This window comes from Eurosta solidaginis, chromosome 1 (genome assembly GCF_040869045.1).
Source record: "Eurosta solidaginis isolate ZX-2024a chromosome 1, ASM4086904v1, whole genome shotgun sequence".
Taxonomy (NCBI): Eukaryota; Metazoa; Arthropoda; class Insecta; order Diptera; family Tephritidae; genus Eurosta; species Eurosta solidaginis.
In genome coordinates this window covers 376,355,041-376,375,704 of record NC_090319.1, presented here as the reverse complement: position 1 = coordinate 376,375,704, position 20,664 = coordinate 376,355,041, and the positions used below count along the sequence as shown (strand labels likewise).

General features: G+C 40.8%; 1 protein-coding gene across 3 annotated transcripts in view; it reads right to left on the bottom strand.

The window, feature by feature from the left end:
- Positions 1–17,615, bottom strand: part of WASp — a 113,873-nt gene extending 96,258 nt beyond the window's left edge. The window contains exon 1 of one of the 3 annotated variants that reach the window (XM_067763148.1): positions 17,487–17,615. In XM_067763148.1, the coding sequence (XP_067619249.1) occupies positions 17,487–17,597 (111 nt within the window). In that variant the 5' untranslated portion in view covers positions 17,598–17,615. Of the gene's footprint in view, positions 1–11,631; positions 12,733–17,486 lie in introns of those variants that run through there. The other 2 variants (XM_067763147.1, XM_067763149.1) reach the window with 2 other exon arrangements.
- Positions 17,616–20,664: the final 3,049 nt, after the last annotated feature.

The following is a 20,664-nucleotide window of genomic DNA, read 5'->3' as shown; positions in this document are numbered from 1 at the left end:
TGTAGCGCAACCCTTCAGGTTTCTAGTGCAATATACAGCTTTTCCAAACCCAATTGTCAGCCTCACCTATCCGCGGCGAATCCTGTTTCACTAAGAGACGAGGCTCTGGCGACCCAAGCTCCTCATGGAACTTGGGGGTGGCGAGGGAGGGATGGCCTGAAGGTTTGTGGCCATATAAATCGTTCCCGAGATGGTCGGACTAGCACCTTAATGGTGCTGTTACCGGATCGTACCGGATCTGTATCCGGCAAAGGACCATCACATCGATAACACTCCACATAGCCTTCGGGGAGCAACCTTATCGCTACAACAACAACAACAACAGGGGCACGCCGAGGGCGGGGAGTTATCGCCCCTGCTTTTGACGCTGGTTATCAATTAACTGCTCAGGCGGTTCGAAGAGGGCCCCGTCAAACTAACGGCATACGCAAATAACGTTACACTTATCATAAATGTAAAGTGCTTTCCAACTATAAGCTCCTTGACGGGTCGAGCATTTCAGGAGATACATACCTGGTCATCCAATGTGGGAATGAGAGGGTATAATACGGATATTATCTTTTTTACTAAGAGGTATAAGGTCCCGAATTGGACTAGAACTAAGCTGATAGTGACCATGCAGCAGAAACCTTGTACAAAATATCTACATAGAAATGTCGTCAAGAGTCAAGGAGACTGCACTTTATGTAAATAAAAGAATGCTGGGGTTTACGTGGGGTCTATAGCCCTCTCTCTCATTGGATATTTACAGCGATTGTAAAGCCTATACTATACTATGGAGTCCTTGTTTGGTGGAAGGCCATACAATAAAGTATATTTCTCAAAAAATTAGGGGGCATGTAGACCATCAATGCTAAGCACAACCGGAACCCCGATAACAACCCCGACGGCTATACTGTTGTTGTTGTTGTTGTAGCGATAAGTACACTCCCCGAAGGCGACCTTCTAGGGCGTCCCTCCCTCCCACCCCTTAGATCCATGAGGAGTTAGGGGTCGCCAGAGCCTGGGCTGTTAATGAAACATGATTCGTCACGTATATGTGAGGTTGACAATTGGGTTTGGAGAAGCTATGTTTTGCGCTGGTAACCTGAAAGGGCTGCGCTACACAAACCCCTTGAATCCGGTATTTTAGTCGCCTCTTACGACAGGCATACCTACCGCGGATATATTCTAACCCCCTAACCCGCTGGGGTACGGCTATACTGTCGTTGTTGTTGCTGTAGCAGTGCTTCACCCCATACAATAGGCGCGACCGATCACAAATTGTCATCAATATCCTTTAACGGGAGTCCAAGGAAATTTGCAGTTTCAAGAGGGGTTGACCATAGTTAGAGGGATGTTAGAGGCATTGGGTCCACATTACAATTGAAGAGATGGTTGGTGCCATGTGGGGACACATTGCAAGCCAGACATACATCCTGTATGTCGGGGTTCATTATGGATAAGTAAGATTTTAATCTGTTACAGTACATAGATCGCGTTGAGTGAAGCGCGTTTCCCTAGGGAGAGTGCCTTCCTCTTCTGCGAGGTTTGGTTATTTTTCTTTAAGAACTGGATTCGCCGGGCAATTCCTGGCATAGACGTCTGACGCCTGTTTTAGATATCACTGAGGATCTGTTTATGAGTTTCTGTTTCATATGGTTGTGTTCTCAGGTGCCCTATTTTAGAGGCATTGGGTCCACATTACAATTGAAGAGATTGTTGGTGTCATGTGGGGACACATTGCAAGCCAGACATACATCCTGTATGTCGGGGTTGATTATGGATAAGTAAGAGTTTAATCTGTTACAGTACTCATATCGCGTTGAATGACGCGCGTTTCCCTAGGGAGAGTGCCTTCCTCTTCTGCGAGGTTTGGGTATTTTTCTTTAAGAACTGGATTCGCAGGGCAATTCCTGGCATAGAAGTCTGACGCCTGTTTGTGGATATCACTGAGGACCTGTTTATGAGTTTCTGTTTCATATGGTTGTGTTCTCAGGTGCCCTATTTCCTCATATAGTATCCAGCCTCATGAAACAGGGGTGGAAAGTTGGCGCAAGAGCGCTCAAATGGCAGACGATGCGATACAAGTGTACACCGATGGTTCCAAAGTTATGGAAGGTGTACGCTCTGCAGTATACTGCGTTGATCCAGAAATAAACAGCAGGCTGAAATAATAGCAATAGCCGTGACTAAAGCAATAGAAACGCTGGACGAAAATAGCTTAAACTGCAGCAGTATCAATTATTACATTGACAGACAGGCACCAATTAAGGCAATAATCCTCCAAAGCACAACATCGAATAGTTTGTCACCCCCAGCGGGTTAGGGGGTCAGGATATACCCGCGGTAGGTATGCCTGTGTAGGGTTTGTTTATATTTTTAACTTTACAATATTTTACTTTGTTATTTTGTTATTATTTTTAAATGTATTCATGTATTTTTGGTTTTCAATTTTGAATTTGGTTACTTCAAAAATTTTCATTCTTGTAAAAATTTCAATTTTTGTACTAACGATTCAATTAAAAATATATTAATTATTACATAAAATAGTTCCTTTTTTTATTTCAATATTTGGAACTACAGCCTGTCGTAAGAGGCGACTAAAATACCAGATTCAAGGGGTTATGAAGCGCAACGCTTTCAGGTTGCCAGCGCAATATATAGCTTCCGCAAACCCAATTGTCAACCTCACCTATCCGTGGCGAATCCTGTTTCACTAACAGACGAGGCTCTGGCGACCCCAAGCTCCTCATGGAACTTGGGGGTGGGAGGGCTATATGGCAAAGAAGGTGCATGTGGTCATAAAAAATCGTTCCCGAGATGGTCGGGCTTGGTACCGGAACGTACCGGATATGCATCCGGCAAAGGACCATCAACATCGATAACACTCCCAAGGCCTTCGTGGAGTGTCCTTATCGCTACAACAATAACAACAACAACAACAAGAGTGTGGAAAGCATAGACTATAAATTTTTTTTGAGAAGGCATTTTTTTACAAAACAATACAACGGTCGACAAAGATAGACGGAGAGTCAATAGACACGCACATAAACACAAATTCAGCACGTCACCAATCACCATCACCGCTAAAGAGGTTGAGGACGCCATTGGTCGTGCTAAACCATCCAAAGCAGTGGGCCCAGACGGCATAGCCATGCCGATGCTTAAAAGCCTAGGGAAAGAGGGTTTCAAATATTTAGCGCATGTCTTCAATCTGTCTCTTTCCACCTTTGTCATACCTGAGAAATGGAAAATGGCCAAGGTGGTCCCGCTACTAAAGCCTGGGAAACCAGCTAACACAGGTGAGTCGTATCGTCCGATATCTTTCCTATCGCAAAGCCATTTCGCTCCCTTATTTCCAAGCAAATTTGCAGCTAGCCCCTCATCAGCATGGCTTCAGAAAACTCCATAGCACTACCACCGCGCTAAATGCCATTAGCACACAGATAAATTGCGGTTTAAATCAATACCCCCACCATGATTTCACATTACATTTTGACTTGATGACTTTGGGCTGGTAGGTGCGGTATTCTGCCACTTTAGTAGGTCGGGGTGAAACCCTACCGAAATGGCTGGTAGGCTAATGCTGCACCTGCCCACGTCCCGTTAAAACCGTGGCGGGCCTCAAGGTACGTTCCGGCTCCGTCGCCGTTAAGTTGGTGGTGTAGGTGGGGTTGAAGATTTTCCCGCTCGCGTCCGGTCTGGCTCTGAACACATTACTCATAAGGTAATGCGTCAACCCTCGCGTGGCCTCCCTGCGTAGCATAGATAACCACGAGACCGTTAAAGGGCGACTACACAATCGGCTCCGGATAGCGGCCTTGAGGGGGGACTTTTTAGAATGGACAAGAATAATACGAATCCGCCAAGGATGGGGTGCGGAAGAAGAGCGCTTTTGATGGAAATCCGTCAAATCAATCTTCAGCACTCTAAGGCGGCTTCCGCAAATTTGTTGCTCTGCCTTGAAAAAGGCGGAGTGGATATAGTCCTTGTCCAGGAGCCGTGGCTGAGTTGTAACGGCAGTAAGATTTCTGGATTAAGGACTGGAAAATTCAACACCTTGGTGCATGGGGAGGCAAGTAGGCCTAGATCCTGTGTTCTTGTTAAAAAAGAGATTAAAGCTTTTATTCTCTCTAATTTCAGCAATGCTGACGTAACCACGGTCTGCCTCGAGCGAGGAAGTAATGAAATGTGGGTGGTCTCAGCGTACATGCCCCACGGGGACTTAGTGGGACCACCAACTGCGATACTGGGTGAAATCACCGCTGAAGCAAGGCGGAGAGGTGTTAGCGTGATCATCGGTGCCGATGCTAATGCCCATCATAGCATTTGGGGAAGCTCGGATACCAACACTAGAGGTGAGTCTTTATTTACTTTTATTGTAGATGAGGGACTTTGTATATGTAATAGGGGGAATGACCCGACTTTTATTACTGCGGTAAGGGAGGAGGTCCTGGACCTCACCCTGGTTAGTAGAGAACTGGAATGTCGGATATCTGGATGGAGTGTTCTTAACGAGCACTCCTTCTCTGATCACCGATATATTCAGTTCTCAGTGAACGAAGAACGTCCCGGTAAAATATCTTTTAGGAACCCTAAAAGTACTAACTGGGACTTGTATTGTAGGAAGCTGGGAGAGCTACTGCCTGCGGTGCCTATCATTAGTTCGGGCCTGTCCGAATCTGAGATAGACGTTCTGGTGGAAAACTTCACCTCGGCAAGCAATAGCGCCTTTCAGCTGTCCTGCCCATTGAAAACTTACAGGGGGAAGGGCAAGCCGCCCTGGTGGTCGGATTTTCTTGACGACCTAAGAGCGTCCAGTCGGCGGCTCTTCAACAGAGCCAGGAGGAGTAAATTACCCTCGGACTGGGAGCTCTATAAGGTGAGTCTGGGGATTTATAAATATGAAATAAGGATAGCCAAGCGAGATGCATGGCGAAGCTTCTGCGAAAACGTAGAAGGCTGCAATGAATCCGCGAGATTTAGGAAAATACTCTCTAGGAACCCTCCTCCTGTGGGGTATCTGAGAGATGATGGTGGGGACTGGTCGATGAGTAGCGAGGAGTCCCTAAGGCTTTTACTGGACAATCATTTTCCCGATGTCCCAGTTGCGCAGGGATATTCGCCTGCATGGTCGGCGGTCGTTGGCCATGCAGAAGTGCCTGCCATTCCAATACGGGAAAGTCAAATAACCTGGGCTATAGGGTCATTCAAGCCCTATAAGTCTCCGGGCCCGGATGGAATCATTCCTGCGCAGCTTCAACGGTCTTTGGGGATTTCCTGCCGCTGGTTGGCCATCATATATACTAACTGCCTCAGGCTTGACTATATCCCGAAGTCTTGGCACACGGTTAGGGTTATTTTCATTCCGAAGGCCGGCAGAAGCTCTCATGTATCACCTAAGGATTTCAGGCCAATCAGTCTCTCGTCGTTTCTTCTTAAGACGTTTGAGCGGTTGATTGACCTGTACCTACGGGAAAGGATACCTCGGGGTTACTGTCGGCTTCACAGCATGCGTACTGCAAGAGCAGATCGACGGAAACGGCTCTCCATTCGATTGTAAAGCAAATAGAGGGGTCCCTAGAACACAAAGAGTATGCTCTGGGTGCCTTTCTAGACATCGAGGGAGCTTTTAACAATGTCTTACCGGGGGCAATCGAAAGAGCTCTGGTGGGTTTAGGAGTCGAGGCGGCTCTGGTTGAATTTATTAGCAAACTTCTATGCGGCAGAATTGTCGCAGCGGAGTGGGGAGGGGCCATAATTAAGAGGAAGGTGTGCAGGGGCACGCCACAGGGGGGTGTCCTATCTCCTCTCCTCTGGGTTGTGGTAGTCAACGAGCTTCTTGTGGAGCTGGAAGCCAATGGTTGTCGGGTGGTTGCCTATGCAGATGACCTCGCTATCCTAGTCAGAGGCAAATTTCTGGGCGCTGAACATATACCCAGTAGATATTGCGGGAAAGGCGGCCGCGGCAAGGTCGTTGGTCAGGCTTCGTGATATGGGATATAGACTTTCTGACAGCGGACACTCTAGCCTTCTTACCAGTTTCGACTTCATCCCGGACAGAACGGACTACTGTATGCCGATAACTGCTCCCTATACAACCTTCACCCCAGTTATTCCAGAGAGAGAGGATTGGGGAAGAGGAATTATCTGGGGCATGGGACCGGTTAACTTGTTCACGGATGGGTCAAAGTTGGATGGAAAGGTTGGTGGGGGGTCTTTTGTCAAGAGCTAAATTTAAGCCGCAAGTTTAAGTTGGCTGATCACTGCAGTGTATTCCAAGAGGAAATTGCTGCGATTAAGGATGCGGTGGATGGAATGCTATCCAGTGCTACCACGGTTAGGGAATTTAACATCTACTCTGATAGCCAAGCGGCTATCAAGGCCTTGAGCTCAACTACAGTGCGATCGAGGGTGGTCTGGGAGTGCCTGACCTCGCTTGCGATTGCATCGAATTATTTTACAATTAAGATTATCTGGGTCCCGGGCCATAGTGATATCCCGGGTAACTATCAAGCGGATCTCTTAGCCCGCATCGGTACAACTGAACCGGATGAAGATGGCTGTAGGGATTTCGGGATCCCGCTGGCCACCTGTGGATTGCTCCTCCATAGCTGGGCCTCGAATCAGCTCAGCAAACGTTGGGCGGATACCACGTCTTGCAGGGTAGCAAGATCTTTCTGGCCAAAAGTGGATGGCAGGAGGTCTGCTGAAATAATTGGGTTCACTAAGGCTCACCTATCAATGGTCATTGGGGTTTTGACAGGGCACTGTCCCATGGGTATCCATGCGGTACGTCTCAATATACTGGAAACTCCATCCTGCTGCAGCTGTATGGAGGATGATGAGGTGGAATCACCAAATCACTTTATGCTTGATTGTCCAGCTTTTGCCAGAATTAGGCGAAAGTACTTCGGTCGCGACTCACTTGGATCTCCCGAGGATATATCCAAAGTTGAGATCGGTATCATTCGGAGCTTTATCGTTGCTACCCAACGATTCTCTAAGTAGCTAGATCTAAGTCACCGTTATTTTTGGTGTATGTGGTATCACAACGGACCTTCGTGTTGTCCAAGTGAGCTATCCTTATCAGGGCAGCTACCACCTAACCTATCCTATCCTATCCCCCACCATAGAACAATACTCGTAGCGCTAGACCTATCAAAAGCTTTTGATACGGTCAACCATGGCTCGTTACTGCAGGACCTGGAAGGGTCTACCCTTCCCCCATGTCTTAAAAGGTGGACCGCAAATTATCTGGGTGGTCGGCAGGCATCGGTACAATTTAGAAACAAAACATCAAAACCAAGGAGAATTAAACAAGGGGTGCCACAGGGTGGTGTCCTATCCCCACTTTTGTTTAATTTCTACATATCTAAGCTACCTTCACCACCGGAAGGAGTCACAATCGTTTCCTACGCCGATGACTGCACAATAATGGCCACAGACCCAGGCCCAAAGATCGATGCGCTATGCAATAAAATAAACGGCTACCTCCCTGATCTCTCCAGTTTTTTCGCCTCGCGAAACCTGGCATTATCACCGACTTAATCTTCCGCGACCTTATTTACAACATGGACATCCCAAATGTCGACCATTTTGAACATCCACGTCGATGGCACTACGCTACCGACTGTCCTACACCCCAAAATCTTGGGTGTGACGTTTGATCAGGATCTACATTTTGGTGAGCACGCAGCCGCAATTGTTCCGAGAATTCAGAGCCGTAACAAAATCCTCAAATCCCTCGCTGGCAGTACTTGGGGAAAAGATAAAGAAACGCTCATGACTACATACAAAGCAATTAGCCAGCCGATTACGTGCTACGCGTCACCCATATGGTCGCCAAGCCTAAAAACCACCCACTGGAAGAAACTACAGGCCTGCCAAAATACTGCTCTCAGAATCGCCACGGGCTGTCTTCTTATGTCCCTGCATAATAAGGCGAGAATACTCCCCATCAGGGAGAGAAATGAGATGCTGACCAAACAGTTCCTGTAGAATACCCAGAAACCTGGGCATCCCAACAGACATCTGACTGATGAACCAGCACCGCCTAGGGGCTTAAGGAGTCATCTCCGTAAGCATTTTGAGGAAATACGGCACCTGAGAACCCAGCCGTATGAAGTGAAAACACAAGCAGGTCCTTGGTGAACTCCATAAGCAGGCGTCGGACCTTTATGCCGGGAATTGCCCGGTGAATCCAGTACTTAACGAAAATTATCCAAAACTTGCGGAAGAGGAACGCATACTCCCCAGGGAAACGCGTGTCACTCTTGCTCAACTTCGTTCTGGATACTGTAACAGGTTAAACTCTTACCTATCCAGAATCAACCCCGACATACAAAATGTATGCCCCGCTTGCAATGTGTCCCCACACGACACCAACCATCTCTCCAATTGTCAACGCCTCTAACACCCCTTTCCTTATGGTCCACCCCTGTTGAAACGGCAAGTTTCCTTGGACTCCCGTTAGAGGATATTGATGACAATTTGTGATCGGTCGCGGCTATTAGGTGGGGCGAGCATTGCTACAACAACACCAACAACAACAGATGGGTTACCAATTTTAAAAGTCTAAAATAAAAATATAAAAGGAGTCCAACACAATTTATTTTGCTTCACTTATCTAATCACAAATTAATATTGATATTTTGAAGCATTTATTTTCACATAGTTATCTTATCAAAGTTTATTAAACATTTGTTACCACATAACTCTGTTAATACTAGTGCATTACACAATCAATCATGATTTTGGATCAACACATTAGGGAGGTTAACCTGAACAAACTCATTTTGTGTAGAAATCAATTTGGCTATTCATAGCCCCATGGAAAATTTTTAAAATGCTTTGGAGTCTAAAAATATAGTCCTGTGCGCCTTTTCTGACGTTTTAGGGGTTTTCGATAACACGACATATTAAGCTCATTGTTTATTCGCTGGGTGCTATCCACGCTAAAGAGATGAAATATCAGTCTGGCGTTGAGAGGGACAACTGAATCAACTGTGGTTACTAGGGGATGCCCTTAAGGGGGTATACTCTCTCCTCTCTGCCTGACCCTAGTAATAGAGGACCATCTTCAGTTACTGAAATCCATGGATTTGACACACAAAGGTATGTAGATGACTTAGTAATCTGCAACACAGGGATGCACGAGGACTCAATATCCAATCGCATACATCAAGCCATTCGCATCACAGAAAGGTGGTCTGATACCAGAGGACCGTTTATCAATCCTAACAAAACTGGCGTAGTGCCTTTTACCCGGAGAAGAAAACTATACATGCCAGAACCATCCCTAGGTGGCACCAAAATCCGATCTTCAATGGAAGCAAAACACCTAGGGGTAACACTGGGCGGAACCCTCACGTGTAATGCACATCTAGATGCTACCTTGACCAAAGCTATCTTTGCCTGCACTCGATCTATGTATGCCAAAAAATGGGGGCTATCTTCCAAAATCGTATATTGGACATTTAATATAATTGTGAAGCCAATAGTCTTCTATGCTTTCTTAGTTTGGTGCATGAAAACGCAAAGCAATAGCAAAGTTAAGCAAACTGCATCGACTAGTTTGCAATGGCATAACGTGTGCGGTGAGAACGTCCCCTGCTGATGTACTTAGTGCTTAGTGGGAATGTCTTCCTTCCCTATTCTAGTAGAATAGCTGGGCGTTTGAAGGTTATAAGAAAATTCAAAGGAAATCGCATATTGCAACTACGTGATGCCCCTACGCTCAGAATCTCACGTTACTTTGAGTTGTCCATTGTGGACAAAACTCATTGGGAAACAGGGAATTCATATACTGACTCTGACTTAAAGGACTAGTTTACAGATGGATCGAAGTTGGAATGCGAAAAAATGGAAGATGATATCTATTTGCAATAGAAGTTTGCGGTAGAGAATATCTACGAAAATGCTTATCCTCACTATGTCAGAAAGACAGGCAGCGTTGTCTGCCTTGGAGCTCTACACAATTACTTCTAAGCCAGCGGATGAATACATTGGAACTGGAAGCCAAAAACAGGGTTTTAGCGTGAAAAGTTTAACTAAACATCGGGCGGAAGTAATAATATATATGTAAAATTTTTTCTTACCATATCCAAGAGAATGTTCTTAGCAGATTGGAAACGATTTAATATTACCACGTCGAACCTTGGAGCGTAGCGAAATTTATCGTTTAAAAGTCTTTCGATAGGACGAGTTTATTGAACGTTATTGTCGGCAGCGCTATGCATTTGACGAAACGCGTGCTGATGATTGGCTAAAAGGAGTTTTGGGCTTAAAAAAGGAGTAGAACGAATGTTAGGCAGAGACTCCCTTGGTGTTACCAGTTTCCGTCAATTATCGCGAAACAAGGAGAAGAAAGCATACTACCAAGGGAGACACGACTCACGATAGCACAACTTCGTTCTGGATACTATAACAGCTTAAACTCTTCCTTGTCCAAAATCAACCCTTACAAACGTAATGTATGTCCTCCATATGATGTGTCACATGACACCAACCATCTGTTCAATTGTAATGTGGAACCTACGCCTCTAAAACCAATCTCCCTAAGGTCCACCCTGGTTGAAACTGACAGTTGCTTTGGGCTCCCGTTAGAGAACTTTGATTACAATTTGTGAATGGTCGTACCTATTGAATGGGGCGAGGCACTGTTAACAACAACAACAAACAGGAATAGATGGCGTAAGTGGCTATCCAAAGACTAAAGTCGTTAAGTGTCAATTAATGATGGTTATTAGTAGGACAGTTCCGTATGATGTTAACCGAAGAATACTTCATTAGGGCTAAGAACTTGCTGTGGGCCAGCAGTGCTGAGTGAGGGGTCTCAAGGTCCCTATGGCCATGTTTGAAAAAGGAAGAAAGCAGCTTCCCACATAAGCCTACCGTGAGACTACTTACGGGATTTATAAGTTTTTTTTTTGTACAGAACTGTAAACAAGACGTCAAGAAACTAGATATTTCACTTTTCTATAAGCTGTTTTGGGAAAGCAAATGGTTTATTGAAGACTAATTAGGAAGTATCTGGTTCAACAAATGTGCCTTCCATCCAGCATTGCCGAAGGCATTCACAATGCACAAAAATGTCTCCGAGTGAAAGTGCAGCAAGTTCCCACAAACGCTCTCTCAACCAAACTAAGGTCGGCAATATCAATACAAAAACAGTAAATATTTCTGGCTTACCACCTACCAGAGCTATAACAATTACATTCAACTTTTATTTACAATCTGTGAACACAACCATATCTCGGCTACAAGCATTGAGTGTACAAAAATTGTTAATACATACGGTACCGATATGGCGGTTAGCTCTCCACGGTGTTGGCTTACAATGTAACGCACGCTTTATTTAAAACAGCTACTGGCCTTGTCGCTCTCCAGCAGCAGAAGACGGCAAAGGACTATATTTGTAAAGAAAGATGGTAAAAGTCTAGAACAGGGGTCGATATCGGGAGAGTACAGCCTCATGTACTCCTTCTTCTTGTAACGATGAAACCACTCTTCGAAGCACCACTAACGTAATAGCGCGACTTACTCGGTACCGATTTGATTGCCCACATTTAAAGCTTTTCGGAGGAACGTGCGGGACAAATTTACTGACGACTAGAAGTTTTAAAAAATGCTTATTCGAGCACTCACCTGACACTTTTTCCCAAGTAATTTGTAGACACTTTCGTTTTCATCCGTTGTTAATAATGAGCTAGCTGCATGCATTTTGGGTCGTGGCCCCGAACCAGCCTGACCCTCTAGTGATCTGATATTGCCACTCATTTAACGATTTAATAATTTTTCTTTATTGCTTTTAAGCAGAAATTAGTTCTTAGCTCCGGTGATAGCACACATAACTTTCATATATTTAGTTTTATTAAATTTTAAAGTAGTTTTACAATTGCACAAGTTTCAAAACAAAACAGTTCGTTCGTCATAAAAATATGCAGCACTGGCACATGAATGAAAACGAGTCTGTTAATCAGATTACTAATAGTATGTAGTGAGTGGTAGTAAACAAAAAACCAGTTAAGTTGGTGTTGTGAGCAATAGGTAATGGCACCACCAGCTGAGAGACTTTTTTTAGCCACAGCAGTCCTATACCTGCACAACGTTGTGTGGAATTTGATCTGATGGTAGCTCTTCTATTGTTAGCAGCAGCAGCTGTTGAGTCACTTCTAAATTGATTTTTTTATGTGCTCGTTCATGTGTATGACCAATCGCCTCCTGCACCGATGATTGCTTCAAACCACAGATAATAAGACAGCAAATACAGGTGAAATAGCTGATTTGGACACATTTAACACGAAAGAGGAATATGTCATTTAGGAAATTATCAAATGCCTAGAAAAATGCTTATTTATCCAAGGAATGACTTTTGTGGGAATTCAGGTATATGGGCGTGGACACGTTGTCTGAGTTTCTTTTATTGCAGGGTTTAAAAAATTGTATGCGTAGCTTTTTTAGTATATAAACATCTCTTTTAAATCTCGTCTCAATTGATTTTTCACTTTTTCGTTATATGCAGCGCATTGACTGGACTTAAGTATTCTTGTTTAAAATTTTCCATGCTCCGGTTTTTTCTTTTTTACTCACATTACGCTCGCGATTTCTTAATTAACATAAGTTTGCGCCATTTACTCTTTATTAAGTTTTAAAAAGCATATCGCCACAGGAACTTAAAATGCAAATCAATCCAAAAATTTTACGAAAGTTTTTTTTTTTTCAGAGAATTTTCACCCATAGTGTACCTATACCTATACTTGTACACTATGTTTTCACCCATGACAGCAAACGTCAAACAAAACCATAGATGAACAAAACACTGTCATTAAAAGCAGTGCTGCGTGATGGCAACATGGTGAAAATTCGGTTATTGTAAATTGCATGGCGGAACGATACAAGATGGCAACATGCAAAAAGTCACTTGAACCAACTGCTGAAGTGGAAGCTGCAAATTTATACAGGAGTGGATAAATTTATTTAAAAAAAAAATCTAAGTTTGAACAATTAATATTTAAATTGTCCTTATTAAAGAAAATAGAGTAGATATAAGTGAATATAAGTGAATAAAACACAACAAGAAAGAGAAGAAAATCATTTTATGTAAATAAAGCTTTGCCAAAAAAAATTTTCTTTATAACACAAGGCGGTAAGTTACAATTAAAGCTTAGTGCGTTCAAAAATAGAAACAAAATGGCGGACGCTTCGGCGTCTACGCACGCCGATAGTGAAGATGTAGGGACACATAGCGGTTCTAAGAAAAAGAAAAAAAATAATGCTGCGGCCCATGAAATGCATCCATATAAAGAGAACAATTCGAAAAATCAAAAAAATTTACAAAAAGATACCCCAAACATGGCTGCGCTGCAGATTCCAATGCAGGGTATGATTGTACCTAGAGGTACGTATAAAAAATTTTTAGAAAAGATTGAAATAAAAGACATGCGCCCCTCTAAAAGTGATGTGCAAAAAGAGACACAACACAATCAGTTATCTGACAAAAATAAACCTGATCAAACTGTACCTGAAAGGATGAGTACTGATATCAGCAACAAAACGTTAATGATACAGCCTGCAAAGGACATTACCAATGAATCTTCAGAAATACTACCCAAATGTGACGAAAAAACTAACAATTTAACTGACATTGAATTAATAAAATATGACAAAAACCACAATGGTGAATTTTGTGTATTTTTTGATACGAGTCAAAGTGAAAATTTCAACAACACGTCCATCAAGAATGGCCTTTTCCTAATAGACAAAATAAGAAAATTTAACATACCAGGAATCAAGACAGTAAGGGCAATTGGACGTTCCTTATACAAAGTCTTCTTTAATACACGTATAGATGCCAATAACACAATTGACAATAAACAACTAAAAGACAATAATATCAGAGTTTTCATACCAAAAAGCATGGTGGAAACCTATGGTGTTATAAAACAAGTTCCTCAAGACTTCTCCGACAAAGAAATTATGGAAAACATAATTTCAGATATAAAAGTTACGTCTGTAACACGAATTCTTAGAAGAGACATAGACAACAAAGACAATTTCATACCAACATTCACAGTCAAAATAAGTTTTGCAGGAGTAGAAATACCTGAGTCAGTAAAGATTTTCTTTGTAGACATGAAAGTCCACCACTTCATACCCAAAGTAAGACAATGCTACAACTGTGGAAGACTTGGACACACCAAAAAAACATACAAATCAAAAAACAGATGTATACTTTGTGGAAATGAAACAGGTTGTGAATCAAAATGTGTAACAGGGAACAACAAGTGTATTCTGTGTGGTCAAAATGGACATGTTTCACTGAATCAAGACAAATGCCAAAAGTGGACTCAGGAAAAAAACATTACAGAAATCATGACTATAAAAAAACTCTCCAGAAGGGAGGCCTATGACACGTACAAGCAACTGAATAACTATACAAATCGTTTCGATTTGCTTGATGAAGAACAATTCCCAAATCTTCCAACACAGAAACCTAAAACTGTCAACAGAGACAATATAATAAACAGGAAATTTACGAAAATTAAATATAGCAAGGTGGTAGAAATGCCAGAAAATTATAACAGAGCAAGGGAAAGAAATATGGTTGCAAAAGATGCTCTGAAACACAATCCATCATTTGCCTCAAATGAATGGTTTAAAGTATCAGAAATTGAAAAACTAGTGACACTCTTGTGTCAAAAATTTCAAATAAACTCTGAAAAACCTATTGTAAAATTGTTAAATAATCTGTACAAAAAAAATGCAAACGAGAGACTAGCGTCAATCAGCACAGAAAATTACATACTAAATGATAATGCGTATTCTACAATATAACTGTCAAAGCTTGAAATCCAATAAAAATTACATTGACTTTTTCATCCAAAAATATAACATTGATATAGTAGCACTGCAAGAAATATTTTCACATGACATTAACACTAATAATCACAAACTAATTGATTTTAATCTTATTAAAAAAACTCGGCCTGATGGTTACGGAGGGGTAGCCATAGGCTGCAGGAAAAATATTCTTTTTAAAAAAATTAAATATTCTACATCGTATGACATCCTTATGATGAAAACCACTAGTCTACAAACCAATTTAACTGTATGCACAGCATATTTCCCACCAAATTTAAACTGTAACATTTTTCAACAGGAAGTAACCAAGCTTTTTGACAAATTATCCACACACTCTAATGTAGTTATCCTGGGTGATTTTAATGCTAGATCTCTGACATGGGGTGATACAATAACAACGATGAAAGGAAAAATTTTGGAAAGCACGGTTCAGTTATACAATTTTATGTGTCATAATGATGGCACTATAACACACAATATTGACTCAAACACTGGCTCAGTCTTGGACTTGAGTTTCTCTAATCTCAGACAAAATGTTCTTTGGACTTGCAGCCAATCCTTCATAGGAGGAAGTCGCCATCACCCTATTATAGTTGAAGTTGAAGATATAAGAAAACAGCCTATTCACTTTATTGCCAAAAACAAACTTAGTGCTGAACTAACAAACATATCTAATGCCAACTGTTCTTCAAATATAGAAAACTCTATTAAAAACGCAATCAAAAAGGCTACAATCCATCTGAACAATTTCAAACACACCCCAAAGGTATGGTGGGATGAACAGATGGAAAAAAATTATCGAGTTCTTATTGCAAAAACCAAAAAAGCAAGACTAACAGGAAGAATTGAAGATATAAATGATGCACTAGAGGAAAAAGTAAAATGGAAAAAGGCTGTAAAAAAGGCAAAAAGCCAAAGCTATAAAAACAGAATTGAAGAACTCAATCGAGATCCTCATAGTAAAAATGCATGGAAATTTGTACGCAATGTGAAGGGAAATGCCAGCTTTGCAAAATGTAGCTGGCCGGAAGAAAACAATACTCCCTACCTAAATTTCCTAAAAGAACAAGTCACTAATCTTACAGACAACAACTTAGTCATTAGACAAATTGATAATGATGACTATATTAATTTCACACAAGAAAAATTCGATGAGATACTTATCAACAAAAGATCGACAGCTGGAGGACTTGACCGGATAACATATGAGATGCTGAAATAATTGCCAGTGGAAGCTAAAAAAGCACTAGCTCAAATGCTAGAGAATCATCTAAACAATAATAATGTCAAAGACAGTTGGAGGAGAATAAAAATAGTACCTATTCTAAAACCAAACAAAAATTCGGACGATATTACAAACTATAGACCAATAGCCTTAATCTCTGTCATTGCAAAGACTGTGAACATGTTAGTGAAAGAAATCCTGGTACAACATTTGGACACAAATAAAGTGATACCAACCAAAAGCTATGCATACAGAAAAAATAGATCTTCAGTCATGTGCATAAATGAAATAACACATTATATTGCTGATCAGAAAAGAAAGAAAAGGCATGTATTTGTATGCGTATTAGATCTTAATAATGCGTACAACTGTGTAGACCTAACAGCTCTAAAATCTATGTTAATTGAAATACACACCAATCCTACTATAACAATGTGGATTCATAACTTCTTTTCAAGAAGGTATTATATCTTAGGAAAAGAGTCGATAGAAATAAATAATGGACTGCCTCAAGGCAGCTGTCTGTCACCAATTTTATTTAACTTATACACTAGATATCTACATACTATCAGTGATGAGTCTACGCAACTATATCAATATGCAGATGATTTTGTAATAATATGTCATGACAATATCAAAGAAAGAGCACTTAATACACTACAAAACAAAATCATTAATTTTCAGGACATATGTAATTCACTTAAACTATCATTTAATTTCTCAAAAACAAAATTCATGTACATGACATCTTGTAAAAAACAATCTTTCAATCTTAATATACAGAATACTCCAATTGTACAGGCAGATGAAATAAAAATATTAGGTAGAGTTATGAATTTTAGATCCACTATAAAAGATCATGTTAACAAAATCAAAAAAGAAGTGCAGAAAGCAGTAAACCTTATATCACAGCTAACTACAATTAAGGCAGGACTAAGTCCAAAATATAGTTTAAACTTCTACAAAGCCTTTGTGAGAACAAAGACTGAGTATGGTTGTACTACCTTTGCAAATGCGCCTAAAGGTTACAATTCAAAACTTCAAATAATCTCTAATGAAACTATAAGGAGATGCTTAGGAGTACCTCCAAGTACTCCAATTCATAGTAGATATGCATTGGCAGGAGAACTACCGCCATTAACAAGAGCTAAATGGTTGACAGCAAAGGAGCTAACCAAACAATGGTTTATTAATGACTCACTTATATCTCAACTCCAAAACAACCCGGAAATAAACTCTAGTTACAGCTACATATACAATAAGTTTAAAAATATCTTTGACAAAATAGACACAAACATCACATTCCGTAGACACTGTACTTTACACCTATTAGGCACGAACCTTGACAACTCAAAAAATCAGTATTCTAAAGAACAACTTAAAGCTATGTACAATGAAATAAAGACAGACTTACATAACAAAACATCTTAACCAACCAGCTGTATTCGGATGAATACAGACAAATCCACAAAAAAAAAAGATGGCAACATGGTGACATACCAACAAACATAAATAAAAATTCCATGTACTTTGTTTTTGTAAATACTATGGACCAATGTCAAAATCGTACTGCGCCGGAAGTTGATGTATCAAATCAAATAAAAAAAGGGTATAATCAGCTGTCCCATGCTGCCACCTTGTATCGTTCCGCCATGGTAAATTGGTTTGTGTGTGGAATGGAACAAGGAGGGGTATACTTGATATGGTGAATGGCATTCTTATTCGGCTTTTATGGCCGAGACACAATCAAGTTTTACATATAGATGCGTTCAACGCAATAATTCTGCAGTTTTGCGTGCTTTATAGTTTTTTTTTTTTCATTTTCTTTAAACAAACGTACAAGAAAAAAATTTTAATTAAAAAATTATCATTTTTTTATAAATAAATTCAATTATTTGACAAAATGTTCATCTCTTTGACAATAGCGGTGGTAAAAAACGGTGATGAACGAGTTTCTACCGTAATGACGGCCGTAATAATTTATGCCCTGCGGCTATATTACGTTACTGTGAACTTCACCGTCTTCTTAGTTTCGGCATAATCATGATTTAATTACACGAGGTTTTGGATGTAGCTTTTTTAAAAATGTTGGATTTTAAAATAGTCAATTGGAAATTAGAAAGCGTCAAAGGGATTTTAGAAAACGTAAATTGGATTTTAGAAAACTGGAAATTTTTCCGTTAGACTTTAGAAAGCGTCAATTGGATTTTAGAAAACGTTAACTGGATTTTAGAAAGCGTCTATTGTATTTTAGAATAGTCAATTGAAATTTAGAAAGCATCAATTGGACTATAGAATAGCCAATTGGAAATTAGAAAGTGTCAATTGGATTTTAGAAAACGTAAATTGGATCTTAGGAAACTGGAAATTGTTCAGTTTGACTCTTCCTATTGGATTTTAGAAAACGTCAATGGATTTTGGAAAGCGTCAATTGGATTTTAGAAAACGTAATCTGGATTTTAGAAAGGGTCAATTGTACTTTAGAATAGTAAATTGGAAATGAGAAAGCGTCAATTGGATTTTAGAAAACGTAAAATGGATTTCAGAAAGCGTAAATTGGATTTTAGAAAGCGTCAATTGTACTTCCGAAATAGTAAATTTTTATTCATTCACACGCTACGTACACATACAATAACAACAAAATGATAATGAACAAGGAATAGCAGTATAAATATATATGTATATGTACATACATTTAAAATGTGAATATGAATAGGTTAAATAAGCATAAGAACGAGTTATAACTGGCGGTTAATACGATTATTTTAAGTAAGTAAGAGTTATAAGAAAAAGCATACAAACAGCTCATGTAACAAAGAAAAATAAAGGTTCATTCACCAACCGGCATGTCTTCTCTTACCATTGCAGCCGCGTAGAAAATAAAGCTGGGCTGGACTGCCCTGGCGCAATCTCCTCCAGTTATCGTGGCCTTAGCCGCGTCTATAAGCGTTTCCACGTACTGTAACTTTTGCTCGCATACCCCGGAGCCTACTGTAATGGGAACTTCCATTTGGCTTTTCACGTAGCTCTTCACTTTTGCCCAAATAGTTTCGATTGGGTTTAGCATAGGGCTATATGATCTCAGCCGTAGAAGTTTGGACCTTCCACTCGTATGCACCTATATGACAGCTCCTATTCTTGCATGACATGGCGCGTTGTTGCATACAACGACCAAGTCGCTAAGACTGTTTTGCTGTTGCTCCCACAAGTCCAATATATTGTGTGCCCATAAAGCGCAGGCAGATGAATTAAAAGTTCCTCGTTGTCTGTCGACAGTCACAACCCCTGATGCTGCGATTACTCCTATTAAGTGGACGTTTGGCCCTCTGGCTGCAGGAACCTGCTGCACAGCACGACTGTCGACCTTTGGCCGCCCTTTAGTATGGCGGCAAAACAAGTTGAAGTTCGTCTCGTCGATCCAAACTATTTGCTTGCCCTATCTAATGTAAATATTGAGTTCACCAACGTAGCTAGCACGTTTCTCCTCTGCACTGCAACCGTTTTTAAATTATAGAGCTTACCCTCGAGGTAGTTTCCTACGGTGGTCTGGGAGAGGACTACTCCGAGTTCGCTTCGGATGCGCTCGCAAATTTGCTTTAGGGTCATGCTGCATTTCTCCTCAAGCCATCCCAACATAACGTCAACCTGATCATTCGTGAGCAATTTCGGCCTATTTCCGCCTCTTGGTTTGAATATCTTTTCACCGGCGTTCACCCATGACCATGCCGTTTTTTAAGCGACACCCAAAGTCTGAGCAAGAGCCACCTATTTTTCGCCCCTTGCAGCTACGTTAAAAATCCTCTCCCGGTCATGCGATGAGGTTCTCATGTGCACTCTTCTATTGCCCGCATTCATTTCTGAGTAGGTACACAGAGTCAATACGAAGAAAGCTATGCAAATTATAAATATTATATAGTTACCCGTTATATCTCTGCGACACATAGGATACGCTCCTCGGTCCTCTACAATCGTTTGTACACAGGTTGTGTGAAAGAAATGCCCACACGGCGAAACTGTACTGATTTCTTTGCCGCGACGCATAGAGCTCAAACAAATGCCACAATCATCTTTCATTTGCATTTTTTCAGTTTTTTTTTTTAATTTGATAACAAAATGTATGAATTGCCAAGTGATTCATAATGTGAAGTGAAAATTTTCTAAAGTCCAATTTACGCTTTCTGAAATCCAATTTACGTTTACTAAAATCCAATTGACGCTTTCTCATTTCCAATTGACTAATCTAAAATACAATTGATGCTTTCTAAAATCCAGTTTCCGTTTTCTAAAATCCAATTTACGTTTTCCAATATCCAATTGACGCTTTCTAATTTCCAATAGACTATTCCAAAATCCAACTGACACTTTCTAAAATCCAACTGACTATTCTAAAATCCAATTGACGCTTTCTAAAATCCATTTCACCCTTTTAAAATCCAACTTGAAATGGTGTAGTAAGCTTAGGCCCACTTGCATAACGGCAAATAATCTTTTTAATGGAATCACGTTTAGGAAATTTGCCACTGCAAAGTTTTATTTGCAACTTTTAATCTTGTCATTCTCTTTTGAGAAACGATGATTGATAAAGCTTTAGC